Below are 26393 nucleotides of genomic sequence, written 5' to 3'. Positions count from 1 at the left end.
AAATTGTAAGGTTTAACTAAGCGAATGGGCATTTTGTGCACGATTCGAAGTGACTACGTCGCTAGCTTCCGGGTTTTTTTTATCATACATTGAAAGCTGTCCCACCGCATTCCCAGATCTGATACAGAAGCATCTAGACTTCTTGACGGACTTTCTCTTGCAAAGCAATTTTTTGTTTTTGTCTTATGAACCAAGTTGCGAACTTATAGAAAATTTATTTATTTAAATTTATATATTAAAATAATCAAAATTGTATCCCGATTTTACTGTGATCTTACATTTAAAAGCTTTCAATATTGTTTTATTATATTATTGGTTTTTCTTTTTCAATGTTCGCTCCTTAGGTGGAGCATATGGCCAACACAAGACGTCTCCAAGTCACTCACCACGCGCCATCTCCTTAGTTAGTCCAGCATACCGACTATACTCAGCAGTCCCGCTGAGTATAGTCGGTGAACGGTCGTCTTGGGTTTGGAAGAAGAGACATGAGGGGTTGATGCTCTCAACTGGCATATTAAAGACATGTACCAATCATGCCCACCTTCTCTTCTTAAGGACTTCCAGTATGAAAAGCAGTTGGGTTCTTTATCATAGTTAGGCTAGTTTGTCTGATGCTGTCGGCTATCCTGGTCTGATAATGTCGGCTGCGATAAAACCCAGTTTAAATTATGTGTATAAAACTACATACAGTAGAGTCTCGGTTATCCGACCTTCCGAGTTATCCGACCTACCGGGGCAATGCTTAAGTTTGGTTTCGAAGTTTACTGCATTGTACGTGAGTGTGTACCTACTGTTAAACATGTTTTATTACTTTGCCGTAAGTGTATTTTGATGTTTTAGTTGGTAACATGTATGAACATATTTGTCCGCCTACGTAGTGTAATGGTCGGCTGCCGTTCTGGAGGTCCCGGGTTCGATTCCTGGGGGGGTCAAATAAATTTAAGTGATTTTTTCAGTTTAATATTTATTCAATATTACCCTGGACTGGTACCTGAAGCGGAGGGCTGATCACCTTTCCTCATGTCTTTACGATCAAGATAACACTGCGTTTATATAATGCAGTGCCCTATGCACCATTGGGTGCGGATAAGGGATGAATTAATGAAAATGACATATTTGATAAGTTTTCCATGTGCAAATAAAATAACCATATTTTCAATGTCTTTTTTTAAAATCATTTTCCATGTTATCCGATCTTTTCGCTTATCTGACCTTGCCGCGGCCGGTTTAGGTCGGATAATCGAGACTCTACTGTAGTTGTTATTTTATTCTATAGTTAGGCTAGGTTTAATTTTTAATTTTTAATTTTGAAGTGGTATTTTTCCTTTTCAAGTCTTACAGTACAGTTTCATTGGTACAAGTCCTTGGACCGTTGACCAGCGAATAGCGGCTGGATCCCCCATTCTTCCTGTTAGTGTTGCCGCCTCTGACGAACAACTCCTTGAAAGTCTCCCTAAACTGTCTGGACATACCGCAATAAATGGCGAAATTCACAGGATACGAGGCCATGATGAAGAAATTGGTGATCAAGATAAGGATGTTGGCTATGTTGTAGTCGAGGATCTCCGCGATGGAGCTGGAGATGATGTGAAGGATTGTAACAACAGCCACGGGTATTTCGACCATCAGAAATACAGTCACGACTACGATGAGCATAAGTGTGGTGCAGTTCGAATCTCTGAGCTTTTTGCATTCCGATTTCCTGTTTTCTTTGAAGAGCTTTCTCCTCTTCAGCTGAGCTTCCCTCATGGCTCTGAACAGCAGGACGTTTAAGACTACCAAAGACACACAGGGGATCAAGTGGACAAATATGACTCTAAACATATAGTAGGTAGTAAAGTAGATGTCCTGTGTGATGATTTCGTCTACCCAGGCCGCGATGGTGACGCGGCAGACGTTCTCGATGCGTCCATTCCAGAGGATCTTGACAGGATGGTAGGTCCTGTCGAAGAAGCGGGTAGATTGGTGAAGAAGGGCCATCAGTCCTATGTAGGTCAGACACTTTGTGACGCGAGGCATGGTGCACCTGGAATGAAGAGAGAAATTGGATTAGAGATTGTTTAAAAAAATTGGCAGGTTTCCACGTTGGAGGTTTCATTTTTGATTGAAGATATTATTTGTGTCTCAACTTAATATGAAACACCTATGGTTCCTCTTTTTATTAAAAAAGATGGAAGTCAGAACATCCTAGGGCTTAAAGTCGAATGGTGAGCATATTATCCTGTCAGGAGCTTTAAAACCTTTGCTTCTCTGCATTGCATGTATGTCCCTACTATGTAGAATCAATATCACACACACATCATTTATTTGCTAGATCTAAATTTAATATTTTGTACTAATTTTTATGTTTCTGTAGTTAACTATAATTGGCTTGTAAAATATGTATATTTTAATTGTTTTGTTTTACATATGTTGCTGTGGTTATCCCAAATAAAAAAAAACCTGGCATTGACCTCGCTAAAAATTTTTTTTTGTAAATTTATTATTTGTGTTCCAGTCTTGTTAACCTTAATCCCATGTCCCAAAATGAGAAATAAAAATTACTCATCGGGAATATTATATGTATATATCATAGTCGTACAGGAGAAAGTGACCAACTAACAAAACGTAAAATGTTCAGGAGGGCCATTTAAGTCACTTTTGCTTTGCACGAAAATAAACATCATTGCAGTTAGTCATTTTTAACAAGTCAATATATTATACTTCCGTGTTTAAAATCCTTTGAGATCTTTTTTAGGGCAATATTAAGCTAGTAAGATATCAAATAGCCAATAATCACGTTTTTGTAAAAAATGCACTTGGTCAACTTCTCCTGTATGACTACGATATGATTTATGTATGTTATATGTTTTGAAATAAAAATAATAAATAATAATAAAAATAAATAAAAATAATAATATTTCATATGAAAAATTTATAATAATATGAAAAATCAGCATATGAGGACGAATGAACACTTCAATATATCGGCTGTCCAAACTTAAAACACAGTAAGGGACTTTTTTATGAAGTACGTTTTTTTGCATTTTTGGATTAAGTAGAATCTACTTAGTCCAAAAATGCAAAAAAACGTACTACAAAAATGTCCCTTACTGTGTTTTGAGTTTGGACAGCCGATATCGCACCAAACATTTTTAATTTCTTGCCGAAGTCGGCTATCCAAACATAAAACACACAGTAAGGATTTTTTTTTGAAAAACTTTTTTTTTTGCATTTTTGGACTAAGTAGATTCTACTTAGTCCAAAAATGCAAAAAAACGTTTTTACATAAAAATGCCCTTTACTGTGTTTTAAGTTTGGATAGCTCAGGTAAGAAGTCAGAACAAAGTATGGAACAAGGCAATGGAAAGGAATGGGTAAATGATCAAGAGTTAATTCTATGAAAATTGTAAATTAGCTTTTATTCAATATTTTTTTCCCTTTTTTGTGTATATGGTTAAAATGAAAAAAAAAACAGTAAAAAAAATATATAAAAAGAGAACTCTACCGACAAGATACACAAGGTGGCTTGGTGGGTCTCTGCAAAAATATTTTAAATATGTTTATAATTGTTATTTTAAATAAATATTTACAATTTATGTAAAAAATAAAAGAATTTTCGATATCACCTTTGATTAGTACTTGAAATGGAAAACCGATAACCTTGTCTTTATGTAAAAAACAGTGCCCTATGCTCCATTTGGAAAATCGAAGGGTGAAAAAAAAATAAAAAGTTTATTTTTCATAAGAAAAAAAATTAATGCCCATTACATATAAATGTTGAAAAAAAAAGAAAAAAGACTATTATACCATTAATTATATAAAATTTCCTTTGTCCGCCTCCGTAGTGTAATGGTCAGCACGCTCGGCTACCGTTCTGGAGGTCCCGGGTTCGATTCCCAAGGGGGGTAAAGAGAAAGTAATTTTTTCACTGTAATATTTATTCAATATTACCATCGACTGGTACCTGAAGCGGAGGGCTGATCACCTTTCCTTCATGTGTAAAACGATCATGATAACACTGCGTTTATAAGACACAGTGCCCTATGCACCATTGGAGTGCGGATAAGGGTTTTATTATTAATTATATAAAACATTAAACCTTGAGTGTAAGTCCCTCTCCAAGCACAAGAGCTCAGTTTTTTTTTTGGAGAGGCACAGCGAATCTAAAACTATCAGTTTGCCATATGTATAAATGTCTAGAAATGTTGTACTTAAAAATGTAATAAATAAATATAAAAAATATAAGCCCACAACCCTTAATCTGAAAAACACATTTTAATAACCGGATATGTCTGTTTTCATTGTGCTCATTCTGTTTTGATATTCTCGGTGTGCCTAAATATTCGCTCGTAAAAATATAATATTAGGGAAAATTTACATATATTTAATATTACGTTTTTATGTGCTCACGTGTTTGCACACAAGGTGGATAATATCCCATTGAGGGTAGACTTACTCCGTTTCGCGTAAAGGTCATGTATTCTCATACACCACCATGATGAGCACAGGTGTAGACACATACTTCTATCGTTATATACACATATATATATATATATATATATATATATATATATATATATATATATATATATATATATATATATATATAATATTACATTATTAAGAATAAATATTACAGTGAAAAAATTACTTTCTCTTTACCCCCCTTGGGAATCGAACCCGGGACCTCCAGAACGGTAGCCGAGCGTGCTAACCATTACACTACGGAGGCGGTATATAAGTATATAAATAATTCTGAAAAGTTTAAATGTACTACTATTACATATTAATTTTGACATCTCATCAAAGATGAAGAAGAATATGGAAGTCTGGGCATTTACGTGGCTGACGACCGTCATAGGCTGGTTTAAGTGATCACTTTACACACGTGTAGCATTCACCAATTCTAGCCATTATTGACAACCACACTACTCAAATTCTTGAAAGTTCTTTTTATATGAAGCAATTTTGAAACATTGTTCTTGAATCACTACAGACATCTATTGGTGAGATGAAAAGACTTATATTCATCTTCATCTTTGATGAGATCTCAAAAAATAATATGAAAATAACTCATATGAAAAAATAACTAATATGAGATAATCCAGATCTTGTGAACAAGTATTTGGACACACTCAAAATGTTACTACTGTTACATTTATTACACCGATTGTACGATAGAGAAAAACCAACACACACAAGACAATTTGAGATGTCATTTCTTGGTTTTACAAAGAAAAACGAGTATTTTGAGACTAATATTATAAAAGTTTTAATTTATTATTTTTAACATTGTTTTAAAATCACTTTAAATATTTTATTATAACTTTATTACAATGTCTACTGGTTTCGAAGCTAACCGCTTCTTTGTCAAGACTGATTAATAATAAAATATTTATAGTGATTTTCAAACAAAGTTACATTTTAATTATAAAATGGAAAATCTCAAATGTTAGTGCTTCAAACATAAATTATAAATAACATATAACTTGAAAATAAATGTAAAACTTATGTGAGGCTATATATATATATATATATATATAAATAAATATATTTATATTTAAATATAAATATATATATATATATATATATATATATACATATATATATATATATATATATATATATATATATATATATATATATATATATATATATATATATATATATATATATATATATATATATATATATATATATATATATATATATATATATATATATATATATATATATATATATATATATATATATATATATATATATATATATATATATATATATATATATATATATATATATATATATATATATATATATATATATATATATATATATATATATATATATATATATATATATATATATATATATATATATATATATATATATATATATATATATATATAGAGTTTTTGCGACGTATAGTTGATATATATCCTTGGTATATTCGATGTATCCTTATGGTATATTTTGGTGGGTATGTTTGAATAATACTTGAGTAAATAGAAAAAAAAATCATCTCTCAATAAGTTTGTAGGATGAAGAATGAAACTCTTACATTTGGGGTGGTTTTTTCACGAATTTTTCCTACAACCATAATATTCTGTATACATATGCGTTCGTGAAAATATTCACTAGTGTCTATATAGCGAAAAAGTATGTAGGGGTGTCCATTTTAGAAAATTTAGTCATATCCTGTATTTTCACAATATGGTTCTGATAATCTCTTAGATAATAAGAATATGGCATTAAAATATTACACAGAGATATTTAACGGCATTAAAAATAGCGATTACTTTAACGATTATTACATTTTTAATGAAATTTTTAACGTTGAATAAATGGCTTTGGGAAATTATGAACTTAAATCCGGTATTATATATATACAAAATTTACAAAAGAATTTTATAGTATCATTAAATGTTTTTCAGATTATTCTCTTAATGATTTATTGTGACTTTATTCGATATAAATTATATTAACGATTTAGCTAATTAGCTAATACGCTGCTTCCCGCAGGGGTAGGCAGAGATAATGGAACGATACACCGCTCTGGCTTTGCAAACAATCTTCAACTCTTCCACATTAATGCATCTCTTCATACATACCCGCCGATTATTCCGACTCAGTATGTTTATGTACTCTGCTCTAATGGTTACAGGAGCAGAGGAAGACTAAGGAAAACTCGGCATGATAAAGTATTTCAAAAACTAGAAAGTGGACAGGTCAGGAGTCGGATATAAAAGAAAGGATGCCTGAATATAGAAACGGCGAAATTTATTTTGCAAAGACAAATTGGTGTGGCGTTCTATTATCTCTGCCTACTCCTGCAGATAAAGTAAGATGAAGTAATATTTGGTTCGTTTTTCGACTGCTTAAAACTTTTCTCAAGGATTTTCGATTTAGGTGAATTTCAAGTTATGAAGTTATTTATTTATCTCGGGGTATATATATATATATATATATATATATATATATATATATATATATATATATATATATATATATATATATATATATATATATATATATATATATATATATATATATATATATATATATATATATATATATATATATATATATATATATATATATATATATATATATATATATATATATATATATATATATATATATATAGATAATATGCAAGTTAAAACACGTTTTGACGTATTTGCTACGCAATGCACAAGAAAAACAACATTTAGGAGTTATCAAATCATATTTTTAATCATATTTTCATATGGTATACGGAGTGCGTGGAAGTTTTTGGTAAGGAAGGGGTAATTAATTATGGGTATTTCAATGTTTTAGAATTTAGTACATAAACCCTGATGATGACAAGGTTCTTGTCGAAACCGGCTGGATAAAGTGTACCAATAAAAAAGTGGTTAAAATAAAGTTGCTTTATTTTATAAAGTTTATAAAATGTGCCACAAAGTATCTGCGAAAAACATTCAAGAAAAAACACATTTTCTTCACAGTATTGCTTTTCACATTACATTGTTTTTCACTATAGCAAGGTAGGTACTATAATGCGCCAATTCACTTTTAATAATTTTAAACTAACTAACTATCTAACCATCACGCCGCTTCCCCGCAGGGGTAGGCAGAGAGAATAGAGCGCCACACCACTCTGTCCTCGCAAACATTCTCCTCGCAAACGCCTCTTCCACGTTCATGCATCTCCGCATACATACCCGCCGATTGTTACGACTCCTAACCTGACCACTTTCAAGTATTTGGCATACCTGATCATGCCATGTTTTTCTCGGTCTTTAATAATTTAAAGGAAGAAATCATTGAAAGTGCGGTCATGCATGGTACAAACAACCAGCAAAACTTCCTTTGAAATATGGACCACATAAAAAGAGAAAAAAACATCATTTGGAACCCATTTAAAGTCGAAAAGCGATATAAAATAAGCCCAATAATACGAAAAAAATAATGTAATAAATTCCCCTAATACTTGGAGAGTTCAGACAATAAAAGAATGGAGGTTTAACTAAATGTTTTAAACATGATAAGGGTATAAGAGTCTGCGAAGAAAAATGATGAAAACGTACTTTTTTGAAAATTGTTCATCACATTTTCGAAGTCAGCAAAGGCTTTAATTTGAAATTGTAATTTTGCCCTACGGTGTTTTTGCGCGTAGACTTCGCAAACAGGGGACTCGCTTTAATAAAAACGATTATTTTCTGCATTATGTTTTCCTTAATATATCGCTCACTCCTTTCAACAACGTCATATATAAAAAAAGATTTTTCAGGAGATCGTTTTTAAAGTTTAAGAAAATAATGAAATGTATTAAAAATAAATATCAAGCCACTTATTGAAGTTTTTACTGTGCAACAGATCTTTTCAGATAAAACCTGAAGGTTTTTTCTCCATTTGAAAAATATATAGTATATTTGAAAAAATTATTAAACAATAAATTTTCTTCAAAATGCAAAAACAACACTTTCTGCCCTGTAGCGGGTAAATATTAAGTTAAAAATGTGCCTCTTTCGCTGGGATACAGTACATTTTCTAGGCATTCCGAAAACATGCACAACTGAAAATTTACGATTTTTGATTTATGACGTTCTTGAAAGGAGTGAGCGATATGTTATAATTTCGCTCGTTATATTAAGTTGAATTGTTTTAGATTATTTATTGATTCGGCATTAACTTTGTGATATGACATGTTGAATATTTTTTTATAATTAAACATTTGTATATCCTACATTTTGAGTGTGTCCAAATACTTGTTCACAAATCTGAATTATCTCCAATTATCGGAGTAATTATTCATATTATTGTTTGACATCACATCAAAGATGAAGAAGAATATGGAATATCCAGATTTGTGAACAAGTATTTGGACACACTCAAAATATTGTAAATAAATTATCTGGTCAAATTATAAGCTTGAATAATATAAATGAAAATGATGTTGTCTGGCGTTTCTCATGTAGGTACGTGAATATAATCCAGGATTCGGACCTCAGATACTAATATAAGAGTTTCTGCTTAGTAAAAAGCTTCTTTACATCTCACCAATAGATGTCTCTAGTGAAGTTCTAGTGATTCAAGAACAACGTTTCATAATTGGTTCATATATATAAAGAACTTCCAAGAATTCGAGTAGTGTGGTTGTGAATAATGAGTAGAATTGGTGAATGTCACACGCGTGCAAATTGATCACTTAAACCAGCCTATGACGGTCGTCAGCCCCATAAAAGCCAGGACTTCCATATTCCTCTTCATCTTGATGAGATGTCAAAAAATAATATGCCCAAATAATTTTTAACCTCCACCAAATTCAAAAAGACACTCAAAATGCCATTAAAATGTGTATGTTTTGACCCATAAATCATCGTACTTTCCTCCATAATATCCAGCCACATTTTGGATTTCATTGTAATCGCAAAATTATGCAGACAAATCACTCTCAAATGCGCCATAAAACGCGATATTCCCCTCAAATGCGAGTACTGTCAGCTGAGAAAATTATATGCAATTATTCAGAAAGCTCAAATCCTGTTTTACAGTAAGAATTACATTTGTATGGAAGCGGAACGTGAACTATCGGGCAGGCGGAACGAAAGCGGGTGGAGGCGTTTGGGATGTGGTGCTACAGGCGCATGTTGGGATTCGTCGGTCGGGGCATGTAGGGAACAACGAGGTATCATGTAGGGCTGGGGAGTCTAATCGCTATTTGTTATATTAAAAGCACCCTCCTTATTATTTCTTGAATGTTTTCCGCAGATACTTTGTGGCACATTTTATAAACTTTATAAAATCAATTAACACTGTTTTCACCACTTTTTTTAAATTAATACAATTTAACCTACCGGTTTCGACAATATTTTGTCATCTTCAGGGTTTTAGGATTTTTGCTGAGTGTGTGGAAGTTTTTGGTGAGAGTATTTTAATATTTTTAATGCTTTTGATTTATAATAAACCCCGATGATGACAATATTGAGTATTAATAGAGTATTGTCGAAACCAGTGGGTTAAACTTTATTAATTAAAAAAAAGTGGTGAAAACAAAGTTAATTAATTTTATAAAGTTTACTCTCCTCATCGTTCATAGTTCACTTTGTATAATACTACTTTAGAAAAACCTTTAAAAAATATTCCCATTGTGATTCATTTGTCTTCTTTCTCTCTTTCAAAAATTTATATATGACAGATCGTTACAATTTTATTTTAATCTATCAGCACTAATGTGTGGAAGTGAAGCATAGAGTTGACAAAAGAAGCGCCCGTGAGGTAGTATTTTACGAAATTGGCGCTTTATAAATTATTCAAATTTATTATTATGAAAGTAGACTGAATGTTTGTAAAAACAAAATATTTAAAAAAATGCGAAAACATTTTTTTTTCTTTATCACAGCCCCTTCTTAAAACCTTCACTGCACACCCTTGCCACACATATCTTTCAGTTAGCAAGTAAATTAGTTACAGGATATTCTATCACCCCCCTGAAAAATAAACTGAGGGTTACATTGTCTGTTAAATAACTTTAGTTCTGGCTTTGAAACAATGCGAGGAGCTTTTTCAGTTTTTCAGAATTTCAGCACAAATTATGCCATCGGGATTTTAAAAATATTTCAGGAGTTCCATGGAGGTTTTGTTATGCATGTTTATGGGAATGGCAGAGCTTTGGAACAAGCTCCATTCGAGCTTTGCTGGCAGATAGCCAAAACTTATACTGAGCTTGAAATACTTTTTAAAAATGTAATGGAGTTGCTCGCTGCTACCAACTCGATTAGCTTATATTAAAATAAATGCTTTGAATTTTTATGAGAAATTATATTTGCTATTTTAAAGCTTCACATGCTCTTTTCATTGTTCTATACATATATATATATATATATATATATATATATATATATATATATATATATATATGTATATATATATATATATATATATATATATATATATATATATATATATATATATATATATATACATATATATATATATATATATATATATATATATATATATATATATATATATATATATATATATATATATATATATATATATATATATATATATATGTATATATATATATGTATATATATATATATATATATATATATATATATATATATATATATATATATATATATATATATATATATATATATATATATATATATATATATATATATATATATATATATATATATATATATATATATATTTATATATATATACATATATAAGCATCACGTGGCGAATTTTTACTAGTTTCCCTTCAACTCTTTTCGATCTGAAGCGTCAATGTGTATGTAAAGGACATGTAGAACTAAATGGCAAACAGTTCTGTTTATATTTCATCCCTCCTCGACCATCCCCTCCTGAATAATCAAACGAACAAACATCGGAAAGGGATACTCGTGTACTTCCATTCAACCCCTACAGCTCGGCACTGATTCGGGAGAAATACAATTTTGTGTTTTTAAGAGATTTATCAAAACAAATTTTATTTTTGCACTTTTTCATCCGAGAAAAAAACGGAGTATAAATGATAATATATCATAATATATATCATTCATACTCCTGTACGACTACGATACACTATCATTATATATATAATATAATAATGATAGTATATCGTAGTCGTACAGGAGAAAGTGACCAACTGACAAGATGTAAATTGTTCAGGAGGGCCATTTAAGTCACTATTACTTCTAGTATATACTTCTAATATATTATACTTCCATGTTTAAACCTTTGGGATTTTTTCAGGGTAATATAAAGCTAGTGAGATATCAAATAGTCAATGATCACGTTTTGGTAAAAAATGCACTTGGTCACTTTCTCCTGTATGACTACGATATTTGGGGATACTTGTTGCTGAATTGGAATTCTCTACCTGCATAGTCATAGACTGGTTAAGGCCTTACTCGCAATGGTAAAATTCATTTAGAGTCCTTCTACGCTGAGACGGTCATTTCACGCCAAATTTTTTTATTTTTTTTTGTAGTCGTTTTTTTTTTATTATTTAAAATACTTATTTATTTTTAACTACTTAACTAACTAACTAACCATCACACCGCTTTTCCGCAGGGGTAGGCAGAGAGAGTTGAACGCCACACCACTCTGTCTTTGCAAACATTCTTCGCCCCTTGTACATTCATGCATCTCCTCATACATACCAGACGATTATTACGACTCCCGACTCGGCCGCTTTCAAGTATTTGACATAACTGATTGTGCCAAATTTTCCTCGGTCTTTCTCTGCTTCTTTTTCCGACTACATTCGCCTCATACACTTGTTTAACCGTTCTTTCCTCACTCATACGTTCCGCATGTCTAAACCATCTTAACACACCTTTCTTAATTTTATCGATAATGCCTTGCATTCTTTCCTTATTTCATCATTCAAACTTCTATCAAACATCGTTGTGTTTGTTTATATTATAAAGTTGGTGTATATTATTTTATTTGTTCGGGAATTGTACAGCTTTGCATTTTAATAAATGATCTTATAAACAAAAGTTACATTAACAATAATAAACATTACATTACACTAACGAAAATAGTTTCCTTAAAAAAAGCCAATTAAACAATTCCACATTTATGTTATAAAACTGTTTAAAAACATTCAGAGATTAAAAAAAGGGTATAGTATAAAATAACAGATTGAGCAGGAAGGAGAATGTAAGGATAGGAATTACTGAGGGTGGTTAAAGGATTTTTTTTTTCTAGATAAGTAGTTTAAAAATAATAATATACTTATAAATATACATACTTACATATACTTACGCATACATACACACATACTTACATTTATTCAGTTTTTATAACATATAATAATTTTTTTATAATAATTTTATTCAGTTTTTATTCAGACCTGAATGATGGAAGTTTAGCTTCTGAAACTAGTAGTCTTTAATAAAACTCAAGTGGTATAAAAACAAGTGTTTTATATAATCATTACAAACATATATATATATATATAAATATATACTTATATATAATATATATATATATATATATATATATATATATATATATATATATATATATATATATACGTATACACATAAACATACATATACATATACAGAAAAACAATTGTCATGCACCGTTCACCCAATTAAAAAGTTAAAAAGAAAATTCTTCGTTCGTTGGACTCGCTTGAATGGTTAAATATCCCGAAATGTTGCATGGAACATTCGGTACCAAAGGGTCGAACGCCCGACGTTATGAGTAAGAAGTTATACGTCTTATTACGAGCGAAACCATGTCCTGTGCAAATATTTGCCGTGCGAATATTTCGTATCTACTTAATAAGGGGGTTTCTCATTAACCTAGCCCCCATGTTTCGTATTACGGGTAGAAGAGATGCCTTCACGTAATATTGAGGCTCGTCAAACAAACCGACGGTCCTTGCGCAAAATGCGTCATACAAAAAAAGCAATTTTGTTTAAGGGAAATTCTGATAGAAAGTGAGTTTATTTTTCCGTTTACATATACACACATACAAAAGGAACAAATAAATACTGGGAACAAATAAGAATCCTTACCAGGACCTTGACAGGACACTGCAGACATTTATTTATATATACATATCGTTCACTCCTTTCAAGAACGTCATAAATCAAAAATCGTAAATTTTCAGTTGTGCATGTTTTCGGAATGCCCGGAAAATGTACTATATCCTAGCAAAAGCGACATATTTTACATAATATTTACCCGCTACAGGGCAGAAAATGTTGTTTTTGCATTAAGACACAAAGGTATTGTTTAATTATTTATTTCAATATACTCAATATTTTTCAGAGAAAAAACATTCAGGTTTTACCTAAAAAGATCTGTTGCACAATAAAAAGTTCAATAAGTAGTTTGATATATATATATATATATATATATATATATATATATATATATATATATATATATATAGATATATACATATACATATATATATATATATATATATATATATATATATATATATATATATATATATATATATATATATATATATATATATATATACATATATATATATATATATATATATATATATATATATATATATATATATATATATATATATATATATATATATATATATATATATATATATATATATATATATATATATATATATATATATATATATATATATATATATATATATATAAATATATATATATATATTTATATAAATATATATATATATATAAAACATATTTTAAATGTATAATTTTCCAACCATGCATCACCATCAATTTGTTTTCTCTAGATAAGGTAGTGCGCCTGAATGGAGCCGTGTAGGCAATAGAATCCTTTCAACTGTGAAGCCTATTGCCTACATCAAGGCGCAATCAAAGCAACCACGGCTGTACCCCGAGATGTGTTAGCAAAGCGATTCGTAACTTGAAATTGACTTAAATAAAATAATCTAGAACGAGTTTTGAAGCTGTTAAAAATCTCCAATCACTAAGCCGCCTCCCCGTAGGGGTAGGCAGAGAGAATTGAACGGCACACCAATGTAACTTTGTAAACAATTTTGAGCTCTTTTACATTCATGCATCTCCTCATACATATCCGCTGATTATTCCGACTGCTGACCTGACCGCTTTAAGTGTTTTATAAACTTGATCATGCCAAGTATTCTTTAGTCTCCTTCTGCTCCAACTTCCTACTACATTCACCTCATAACTTTGTTTTACCGTTCTTTCCTCACTCATTCGCTTCTTCACTATTGAACTATCAACACCATTGAATTATTTATTAACTTTTTCGATATTTTTCGATCACCATCAACACCGTCTTTGCAAAGAATCTTTGCCTCTTCAACAGTCATGCATCTTCTCATACATGCCCGCCGATTATTCCAACTCCTGACCATTCTCAAGTAATATACAAACTTGATCATGTCAAGTTTTCCTCGGTCTTCCTCTGCTTCTATTTCCAACTTGTCGCCTCGTAAATTAGTTTTACTGTTCTAGCTTCATTCATTCTATTCACATGCCCAAACCATCTCAACAATTTTTTCTTAAGGCTGAGACCTCAAACGTACTGATTCAGCGAATCATTTTTTTAATAATAAATTATTCCCTATATATTGAAATTAGTATTTTTTTTAGAATACACATTGAAATTTTTCGATCTCCTGATTTGATTCAAAACCATGTGTTTATTTCGAAGGAAATCTTAGTTTTTCAATAAAAAATTAAGTACATAAATATTTTCATTTAAAGATTTGGCAGTCACTTTGTGGTAAAATTAATCCATTTTTAATTAATGTATTACTTAGTAAATACCACTTTTCCTTAAAATCTACTGTGACAAGTGTTTCGATGCATTCCGCATCATTTTCAAACACCGAAACCCGTGTCACAGTAGATTTTAAGGAAAAGTGGTATTTACTAAGTAATACATCAATTAAAAATATATTTATGTTACCTGTGTTATTTATCGTAATTTTGATGGACAATCTATATTCACGATTTGTTTTCCTTCCTTATATCACCATTCGAACAGATTTACTCAGATTTTATGATTTTATTTTCCAAAAATTATATTTTGTGATCTAGCGTAAGTCGAATGGTACGTAGGTCGGGGTGCCACTGTACATCTTCTTTCATTATTCACTCGCTTCTTTATAAATTTTTCGCTAGTAAATAACTTCAATACATGTCACGTAAACGACCTTATATTTCTTTGGCAATACATATGGTATATAAAGCTTTTCTCAGCTTTCTACGAAACAGCAATGCAGATAATTTTATGAAATTTCTAGAAATATCAATGATTTTTTACCAAATAAAGTGATGTATAAGACCTAAACGTTGCTTTCATAGTGTAGTGGTCAATGCGTTTGGCTACCAAGCTGGAGATTCTGGGTTCGATGCCAGGGGGGTAAAAGTAAATATGAGAGTTTTTTTTTAGTCTTATTCACTTATTTATCGTATTTTATGAATATTATTTTAAATATTGCTATCGATAAAATTAAGAATGGTGTGTTGAGATGGTTTGGACATGTAGAACGAATGAGTGAGGAAAGAACGGTAAAACAAATTTATGAGGCGAATGTTAGTGGAAAAAGAAGCAGAGGAAGACCGAGAAAAACATGGCACGATCAGGTATGCCAAATACTAGAAAGTGGTCAGGTTAGGAGTCGTAGCAATCGGCGGGTATGTATGAGGAGATGCATGAACGTGGAAGAGGCGAAGAATGTTTGCAAGGACAGAGTGGTGTGGCGCTCTATTCTCTCTGCCTAGCCCTGCGGGGAAGCGGCGTGATGGTTAGTTAGCAAGTTAGTTTTTATTTAAAAAAAATAAGAATACAAGAATAAAAAAAAAAAAAAACATTTTAACATTTTTAGTCATCTTCTTCTTTGTCTACCGTCTCACTAATGCTAGATGTAGGGCTCTTATTTCCAGACTTTATCTTTAATATTAGATTGCATAGCCAGACTATGAATATTTGTTCACGAATCTGGGTTTCTCCACACAGGAGTTATTTAAAAAATATAAATATTCATCTCAACATAGATGAAAGATAATACAGATTTATAAAATTAAGTTTTACTTAGTAAATACCGCTTTTCCAATTTAAGTTTCATTTCAATTTTATAGTTTAAGGTAAGTAAGTAAAATTTCAATTAAAAATAGATAGATGTTACCAAAAATGAGTGCCGAATCAATTAATGAAAGAATATGGAAGTATAGATATTTGCAGGGCTTATGACCTATCGTAGGCTGGTTCAAAGATCACTTTACACACGTTCGAAATTCACTGTTCTATTAATTTATATTAATTGTTAATTAAAATTTTACTTGGTTTATTAACCGCTATTTATTAAAATCTATTGTTATGCGTATTTCAATGCATTCAGCATCACCAATACCGTATGTCGCGAAATCCATCGAAATACGTGTACAACAGATTTTTTTAAAAAAGTTTTTTTTTAAAAACCCTTATCCGCACCCCAATGATGCATAGGGCACTGCGTCATATAAACGCAGTGTTATGTTAATCGTTTACACATGAAGGAAAGGTGATCAGCCCTCCGCTTCAGGTACCAGTCCAGGGTAATAATATTGAATAAATATTACAGTGAAAAAATCACTTATATTTATTTTACCCCCCTTGGGAATCGAACCCGGGACCTCCAGAACGGTAGACGAGCGTGCTGACCGTGATTACACTACGGAGGCGGACAAAAAAAATATAATATTTACTAAGTAAAATTAATATTAAAAATTGATTGATCGAAAGTGACTGCCGAATCGATTAATGAATTTATATTTAAGTACGCAAATTGCGATAATTAGAAAATTATTCGTGAGAGATTTTCAAACCACCCTGTAGTCGGACATCGAGGAGACAGACATCTTGAAGTGTCAAAGCTGTGACGTCATAACAGGAAGAAGTGTCAGTTTTGACATACTGATTCAATCTAAGGGACCCGTCACTCCAGACTTTAAGAAAAGAAAAATGAGATATTATTATTCCGCGCGGGGATACTTTCTAGGGCATTGGTCGTCAAACTGCGGCCCGCGGCAGATATTTGTGCGGTCCGCGATATAGCAAACAATTTTAGTAGACAATAATGAATAATGACTACCGCAACCGATTTTGCGTGCAAAGTAAACTATATAAAAGTACTTACGCGGGACGGGAATTTGGGAATAAGAAGAGCAAGTGTGCGGGTAGCTATTACATTTTCAATTGACACGACGCAATATTAATATTTGTTTTAAGTTAAGACAGATAATCTTTGACTGTTTTAGCACTGCGACTAACTTTATTTTTACAAAATTTTGAGTAATTAAAATCTCGATAGAGACAAAGAATATTTTAAATTTATTTCAGGGAATAGCATCAAGTGGCCACTTAAACCAGCCAATGACAGGTCATAAGCCCTGTAAATGCCTAGATAGAGGTAGGGGTTGGCTAGGAGTATGTGTAGGAGCTTGGAGCTGGAAGCTAGCATGTAACAGTCGGCTATCGTACATAATACCCAATTCATAAGTGTGCGGCCCGCAGTGATACCTCGCATTGTCCCATGTGGCCCTTGACCAGAAAAGTGTGACGACCGCTGTTCTAGGGAGTCTGGATTATCACACGAATACTACAAAGTCGTTTAACATAATTGTCAAAGTAAAAATGCTCTATAATTATTAAGTACCTACTATTTGTGCAATGGTCAGAATGCTTGGCTACTGGAGGTCCCGGGTTCGATTCCCAGGGGGGGGGGGGGTCAAATAAATATGAAGTGATTTTTTCACTCTAATATTTATTCAATATACCCTGGACTGGTACCTGAAGCGGAGGGCTGATCACCTTGCCTTCTTGCAATTAACGATCAAGTTTAAACTGCGTGAAAAGTTTAAACTGCGTAAAACATGAAAATTGAGACACGCCATGATATGAATATCGACTTACAATGTACGCGATCGCAGTGCTGACAATGTCGAGTAGAACATCGAAGTTCCCATATTCGTCGTTGACCAATTTTGATGAACGATAAATATAGGAAACATATTTAGAGTTTGTTCTACTTGTGGGAAGCGCTAAGGTGTCAGTTGTCCTAATGACCCGACCGGGAAATCTAAAACTTTATTTGAAATAAAGAATGCGTGTAGTACATTCACAGTGAAGCGCCCTTGAGGTATTATTTTACGAAAATGGCGCTATATAAGTTATCCAAATTTATTATTATTATTATTAACAACATTTTGAGTGTGTCCAAATACTTGTTCTCAAAATCTGGATTATCTCCAATTACAGGAGTTACTTTCATATTATTCTTTGACATCTCATCAAAGATGAAGAAGAATATGGAAGTCTGGGCATTTACGGGGCTGACGACCGTCATAGGCTGGTTCAAGTGATCACTTATTTTCTAGCGTTTCTCATGTGTGTCATTATAATACAGGATTCGGATCTCACATACTAATATAAGAGTATCTGCTTAGTAAGAAGCTTCTTTACATCTCACCAATAGATGTCTCTAGTGAATTTCTAGTGATTCAAGAACAAGGTTTCTAAATTGGTTCATATACTTATATATGGAACTTGAGAGGTGTGGTTGTCAATAGTGGGTGGAATTGGTGAATGTTACACGTGTGTGAAGTGATCACTTGAACCAGCCTATGACGGTCGTCAGACCCGTAAATGCCCAGACTTCCATATTCTTCTTCATCTTTGATAAGATGTCAAAGAATAATATTATTATTATTTGTACATATAGTATTTCTGCTCTTATAACGCTTCATCAAGAATTGCACGAGTCTTCAGATACGCCATCAATCTTCTCATCACTTACCCCCGTCGATTTTACCCGATTTTTATTTATTTTGAAGTAAGACTTCTCCCGATTTAAAAATTGTGAATTTTTTAATTAGTTTTTTGTTTGTGTGTAATTAATTACGCCGTATATTTCCGATTGGCGCTAAGCGAGTCGTGTAACAGGATTGCAAAGAGAAATAACTCCAAAGCTGTAATTCGACAGGAATCAAAGGCGAGAGGGATGAATGGGTACACAGGGGAAATTCGCTATGCAAACTAATTTATTAAAAATCCTGAAAAAATAGGTACAATCGAATTTAAAAGAGGTATGATAATCGTAAGCACCGTAAAAGCCCAGACGTCCATATTCTTCTTCATCTATGTTGAGATATCAAAAAAAAAAGTTTCCGCGATAAATTGATGGTAGCAAGTACCGTGTGCTATGTTGCGCCATATTGTTGAAACCACAGATCTTTCACATCAATGCCATTCAACTGAGGTACGTAGAAATCTGTCATGGTTCTGTAGTGCTCTCCGTTAACCTTAACATTATGTGTGTATATGTATATATGTATATATATATATATATATATATATATATATATATATATATATATATATATATATATATATATATATATATATATATATATATATATATATATATATATATATATATATATATATATATATATATATATATATATATATATATATATATATATATATATATATATATATATATATATATATATATATATATATATATATATATATATATATATATATATATATATATATATATATATATATATATATATATATATATATATATATATATATATATATATATATATATATATATATATATATATATATATATATATATATATATATATATATATATATATATATATATATTTAAATATATTTATATATATATAAATATATATGAATATATATATATATATATATATATATATATATATATATATATATATATATATATATATATATATATATACATACATAAATATACGAGTAAACGTGCAATTTAATGCCATATATCACACTCACTCCATTCAACAACGTCATACATAAAAAAAAAGATTTTTCAGGAGACTGTTTTTAATGTTTATAGAATATGATAAAATGCTTTAAATATAAAAATCAAGCCACTTATTGAACTTTTTACTGTGCAACAGAACTTTTTAGGTAAATCCTTAAGATTTTTTCTCCATTTGAATAATATTTAGTATATCAAAAAAATAATTAAACAATATATTTTCTTCAAAATGCCAAAATAACACTTTCTGCCATGTTGCGGGTAAATATTAACTTATAAATATGCCGCTTTTGCTGGGATATCGTAAATTTTCTGGGCATTCTGAAAACATGCACAACTGGAAATTGACAATTTTTGATATATGACGTTGTTGAAAGGAGTGAGCGATATGTGGCATGTGTCATAAAGATTTCACGCTAAACTTTGTCCATCGTTATTACGAGTTATTGTATGTAAGTATTGGTTTTACGTATCAGTCGAAACGATATGATAAATGACACGAATGGATAAGTAAAAAATATAATAATTGCCTCTGGGCGTGTTTGATCTCAGCTAACTGTTCCGCTCCAGATCAAAGCACTTTCGCGACCCAAATCCTCTTTGATGATTAATAGAATTGGGATATTCGGGAATGGCCCATCTTCTTGAATTAACGATATTTATTATAACCACTTCAGTCCAAGGCGAGAGTTCGAAAAATTAATTTTTAAAAATGATTTATTTTTATTTTTTGTTTGTTTGCAGTGGCTCATTACACAAAGAAAGTATGCAAAGTTTATGAAACAAAAATTTATGTTTTGTTAGATATATGTTATTTGCAATTTTAATTATTATTATTCAAAAAAAGAAGAAGAAGAATAAATCTTAGTATTTACACGGATAATGTTATTGGTATTGGTTTAGTGATCAAGGTGTAAACTAACGAAAATATGCATAAATATACACACTGTATAGATACTACCACAAAGTGACTGCAAGAAGAATATGAAGAATATGGAAGTCTGAGCATTTACAGGGGTTACGCCCGTCATAGGTTTAGTTTAGTGATCACTCCACACACGTGTAACATTCACCAATTCTTCCCATGTTACCACACAAATCAATTTTTTAGAACTCCTGAATATTGGCCAAACTCGTAACACAGCATGTGCGAGTTCACAACAACCATCTATGTTAGTAAGTTAGGGAAATAAATTTTCAAAATCAATGCCTTCGTGGTAAGGTGAGAACCTTTAAGACCTGCGTAAGACCGACCTTGACATACGGCACAGAAACAAGAACCGACACCGCGAGAACAAAAAGCCTTTTTAGGCCATCCGAAATGAGGACTCTACTACCCATTGCAGGCCTAACACTTCGCGACAGAGTTATAAATTCTGAAATAAGAAAATCTACGATGTTGAAGATGTTGTGCGATGGGGAAGTGAAAGAAGACGTTTCTGGAGAGATCATGTGGCAAGAGCGAGTTCGGATCGAGTTGTGAGGATAGCAGCGGACAGCAGCATAAGCGGGATCAGACCCCCAGGAAGACCACCTAAACCAAGGGTGGCCAACCTGCGGCCCGCGGATCATTTCATATATTTTTTCTTTGAGTGTATATAAAACCACCAAAAGAACATTTCACCGTGCGTGATTCGTATCATATCCCATATATGGAAGTATTTCACTATCGTGACGATTTTAAGACCCATATAATGGCGTCAAGTAGAATAGACGCTGGACCAAAGGAGAGAAGAGTAACAGAAGAACTGATATATATATATATATATATATATATATATATATATATATACATATATATATATATATATATATATATATATATATATATATATATATATATATATATATATATATATATATATATATATGTGTATATATACATATATATATACATATATAAATATATATATATATATATATATATATATATATATATATATATATCTATATATAAACATATATATTTATATATATATATATATATATATATATATATATATATATATATATATACATATATATAAGTATATATATATATATATATATATATATATATAAATATATATATATATATATATATATATATATATATATATATATATATATATATATTTATATATATATATATATATATATATATATATATATATATATAAATATATATATATATATATATATATATATATATATATATATATATGACCTAAACGATGGATAGATAGCTGGTCTTCCACCTCTAGAAGCGGACCGGAGAATGACAGGACATAGTTCCAAAAAAAGAAGAAGAAGATTACCGTCGTTTTTGCAAATATTTCATAGAGCAGTTAGCAACAGTTGGCAGCAAGACGATCAGTTCCACACATGCCACATTCAGCAGATCAGTTAATCAGTATTACAGAGAGGGTGTGAACATCCCGGGTAATCAGTTACCCGCGAGGGGTTGAACGTGTTAAGGGTTGATTTATCACCCTTCATGGAGCGGACCCGATGGAGCTCGCTCCGACACGTTATTGAAGATTTCCACTAAATGCCGTTAATTATTCTACCGTTCCATCTTCGGGGATGCGAGGCAGACTAAGCAAGGTGGATTAAAAATATTTAATTAAAGAATTAAAAATAAAATATGATAGGTATATACAATATATACAGGTGGCTTTTTAGTTAAATTGGGGATTTTGATGTTTCGTTAACTATGTTATTAATATTTAAAGCATTTACTTTGTGGTTAGTAATTTTTACTTATTTTTTTATACAAAAATGTTAATAATATAAGTATATAACCACTCACCGGGATTTTTATGTCTACCGGTTTTGAGACGTACCCGTCTCTTCGTCAGGACAATCACTACCACAGCATGCAAACAATACCACTCTTCAGCATAGCACCATTTACACACTTAAAACTACAAAAAATGTTTAACACATGCGATTTTTGGTCTACCTCACGACCAACATACTAGTTCACTAGTGCATGCTTAACCTCGGCTCGTAAAGCATGTTTGTGTTGAAACCTTTAGTGCATGTTGGTCTTCGGGTCGACCAAAAATCGCATTTTGTGTAGTTTTAAGTGTGTAAATGTTGCTATGATGGTGAAGGGTGGTATTGTTTGCATGCTGTGTTAGTGATTGTCCTGACGTAGAGACGGGTACGTCACGAAACCGGTAGACATAAAAATCTCGGTGAGTGATTATATACTAATATTATAAACATTTTTGTTGAAAAATAAAAAAAGGAAAAATAAAATATTAAAGGGATATACAATATATTCAGGTGACTTCTTAGTTAAATTGGGGATTTTGACGTTTCATGAACTGATTGAAAAATCATGTTTTTAGAGGCTTTTTAGTATGTAAAATAATGTAGATCTGGCATAAATTCAAATAATAGTCTCTGCTAAATAAAAGGTTTTTCAATCCCGCTCTAGCTCTAGTGAACTCATAAGTACAGTGTCATGAGATTGGTATGTGTAGGAAATCCAAATAATTGAGATGTGTGGTTGTCAATCATGGGAGGATGGTGAATGTTGCACGTGTGTAAAGTAACATGTTGAATGTAAAATCGGCCTGTGAAGGGTCGTAAGCTGTGTAAATACCCAGACATCCATATTTTTCATCGTCTTTATTTGATGGAAGTTGCATTTATTATTTACCTAGCTTATTATGTACAAGGTTTATAGATCAATCAGTGGATTTTTGTTTCTTCTAGCTAATAACATGTTTTAATTTAATCTGTGTTAGGAACAGGAGGATCATCTAGTGTGGGCCAATCAGGAACTTGTCAGCATTTGCTCATTGCTGGGAGGAAACCACGTTGCACTCCTCAGGAGAAGCCGGACTGCTGACGGTCCTCAACAGACCTTCCGTTCCACTAGAAGAGGGTTCGGCATTTTGTGTCCTAGCTTGGTTTATGCTACCAATGTCCTTCACCATTTTACACATTTTCTCTGCCAGTATATAACAATAATATGGCACACTTTAACTCCATTTCTAGGATGCTAAGATTGTATAATAATTTAGAAAATACTGATAATCTGACCATCGACATATTTAATGATGGCACGGAGAAATACAAGAGGACTATTACCGGATTGCTGAAAGCAATTTCAAATTTATTTCACCAATCTGATGGAGTCCTGAATTTCGGACCTTATGTAGCATTGTTTAAGTTCACTTTTAATTTTTACTTCTAATTTTTTTTTCACTTCATTACTTTTAATTGTTATAACCCTTTTTTTTACAACCAAATTTCTATTCTTTATATATGTGTTTAATCTGCACCTTTATTGTTTCTGTAAGCTTGTTGTGTTCCCATCTAATTGATGAAAAACATCAAAACTATTTGTATTGCACTGTATTTCGTTAATTGTAATAGGTTTTTCATTGTTTGTGAACCATAAATAAATAAATCATATACAAAACCATCTTCGTCTATGTTGAGATGCTAATATAAATGAAATATACGTCTTCAGAGGAACCAAACGCTGAGAAGATCATTCTCCATCTCACGCAAGAAGGCTAGCAATATAATAAAACAAAAAGATAATCCCGGAAGATAAAAATAATTCAACCGCCTGACATAAAGATTAAAACCCTTTATTCCTTATTCGGCGAACCAACCCCTAAAGATTTCTTTATTAAATTTCGAGGGAAAAACATCCCCAAAGGATTCCACTCCCCAATTTTCAGTTGCGCAATTAATATAAAGAGTCTCACAGACTCTAAGTCGGGCCCAAATTTTCCTTATTTTTAACTCTGACTTGGTTTTACCGTTCACTGTTATATCACCAGCATTCAATTAAATTCAAACCCTTATCCGCACCCCAATGGTGCATAAGGCACTGCATTGTATAAACACAATGTTACCTTGATCGGTAACACACGAGAGAAAGGTGATCAGCCCTCTGCTTCAGGTACCAGTCCAGGGTAAAGTTGATTAAATGTTAGAGTGAAAAAATCAATTATATTTATTTGAACCCCCCCCCCTGGGAATCGAAACCGGGACCTCCAGAACGGTAGCCGAGCGTGCTGACCATTACACTACGGAGGCGAACAAATAATATAATGTAATCAGCATGGTTGACAAAAAGTATGTTTTTTAATAAAAAAAATATATACGACTATTTTTGAGATTACTAATGAAAAAGTTTAGTTTCGAGAGCTAAAAATGTTTTTTACATTTTGAGTGTGTCCGAATACTTGTTCACAAATCTGGATTATCTCCAATTATAGGAGTTATTTTTCATATTATTTTTTGACATCTCAACATAGATGAAGAAGAATATGAAAATTCTGGGCATTATAGCATGTTTTAAGTGATAACTTTACACCAATTCACCAATATGTTTAAAAATTGGTTCATATATATAGAACATCCAAGAATTTGAGTAGTGTGGTTGCCAATCATGGGTAGAATCGGTGAATGTTATATATCGCTCACTACTTTCAACAACGTCATATTAAAAAAAAATTGATTTATCAGGAGATCGTTTTTAAAGTTTAAAAATATGATACAATGTATTAAAAATAAATTTAAAGCCACTTATTGAACTTTTTACTGTGCAACATATCTTTTTAGGTAAAACCTGAAGGTTTTTTCTGCATTTGAAAAATATTTAGTAAATTTAAAAAAATAATTAAAAAAATATTTTCTTCAAAATGCAAAAACAACACTTTCTGCCCTGTAGCGGGTAAATATTAATAATAATAATAATAAAACCCTTTTCCGCACCCCAATGGTGCATAGGGAACTGCTTCATATGAACACAGTGTTATCTTGATCGTTTACACACGAAGGAAAGGTGATCAGCCCTCCGCTTCAGGTACCAGTCCAGGGTAATATTGAATAAATATTACAGTGAAAAAATCACTTTTATTTATTTGACCCCCCTGGGAATCGAACTCGGGACCTCCAGAACGGTAGCCGAGCGTGCTAACCATTACACTACAGAGGCGGACTATTAAATCAAAAATTTGTTGCTTTTGCTGGTATATAGTACATTTTGTGGGCATTCCGAAAACATGCATAACCGAAAATTGACGATTTTTGATATACGACGTTGTTGAAAGGAGTAAGCGAT

At 31.5% G+C, this 26393-nt stretch overlaps 1 protein-coding gene across 1 annotated transcript in view; it reads right to left on the bottom strand.

Annotated features, from left to right (window-relative positions):
- Positions 1 to 1291: 1291 nt before the first annotated feature.
- LOC148302472 (sex peptide receptor-like) overlaps positions 1292 to 26393 on the bottom strand; it is a 190574-nt gene continuing 165472 nt past the window's right edge. The window contains exon 3 of the mRNA XM_088271561.1: positions 1292 to 2026. Within this exon, the coding sequence (XP_088127687.1) occupies positions 1336 to 2026 (691 nt within the window). The 3' untranslated portion in view covers positions 1292 to 1335. The remainder of the gene's footprint in view (positions 2027 to 26393) is intronic.

Source organism: Brachycentrus maculatus, unplaced genomic scaffold, assembly GCF_059751285.1.
Source record: "Brachycentrus maculatus isolate JH-2025_06_01 unplaced genomic scaffold, ASM5975128v1 h1tg000449l, whole genome shotgun sequence".
Lineage (NCBI taxonomy): Eukaryota > Metazoa > Arthropoda > Insecta > Trichoptera > Brachycentridae > Brachycentrus > Brachycentrus maculatus.
Note: the sequence above shows the minus strand (reverse complement) of the source record. Positions and strands in the feature narration are given on the sequence as shown.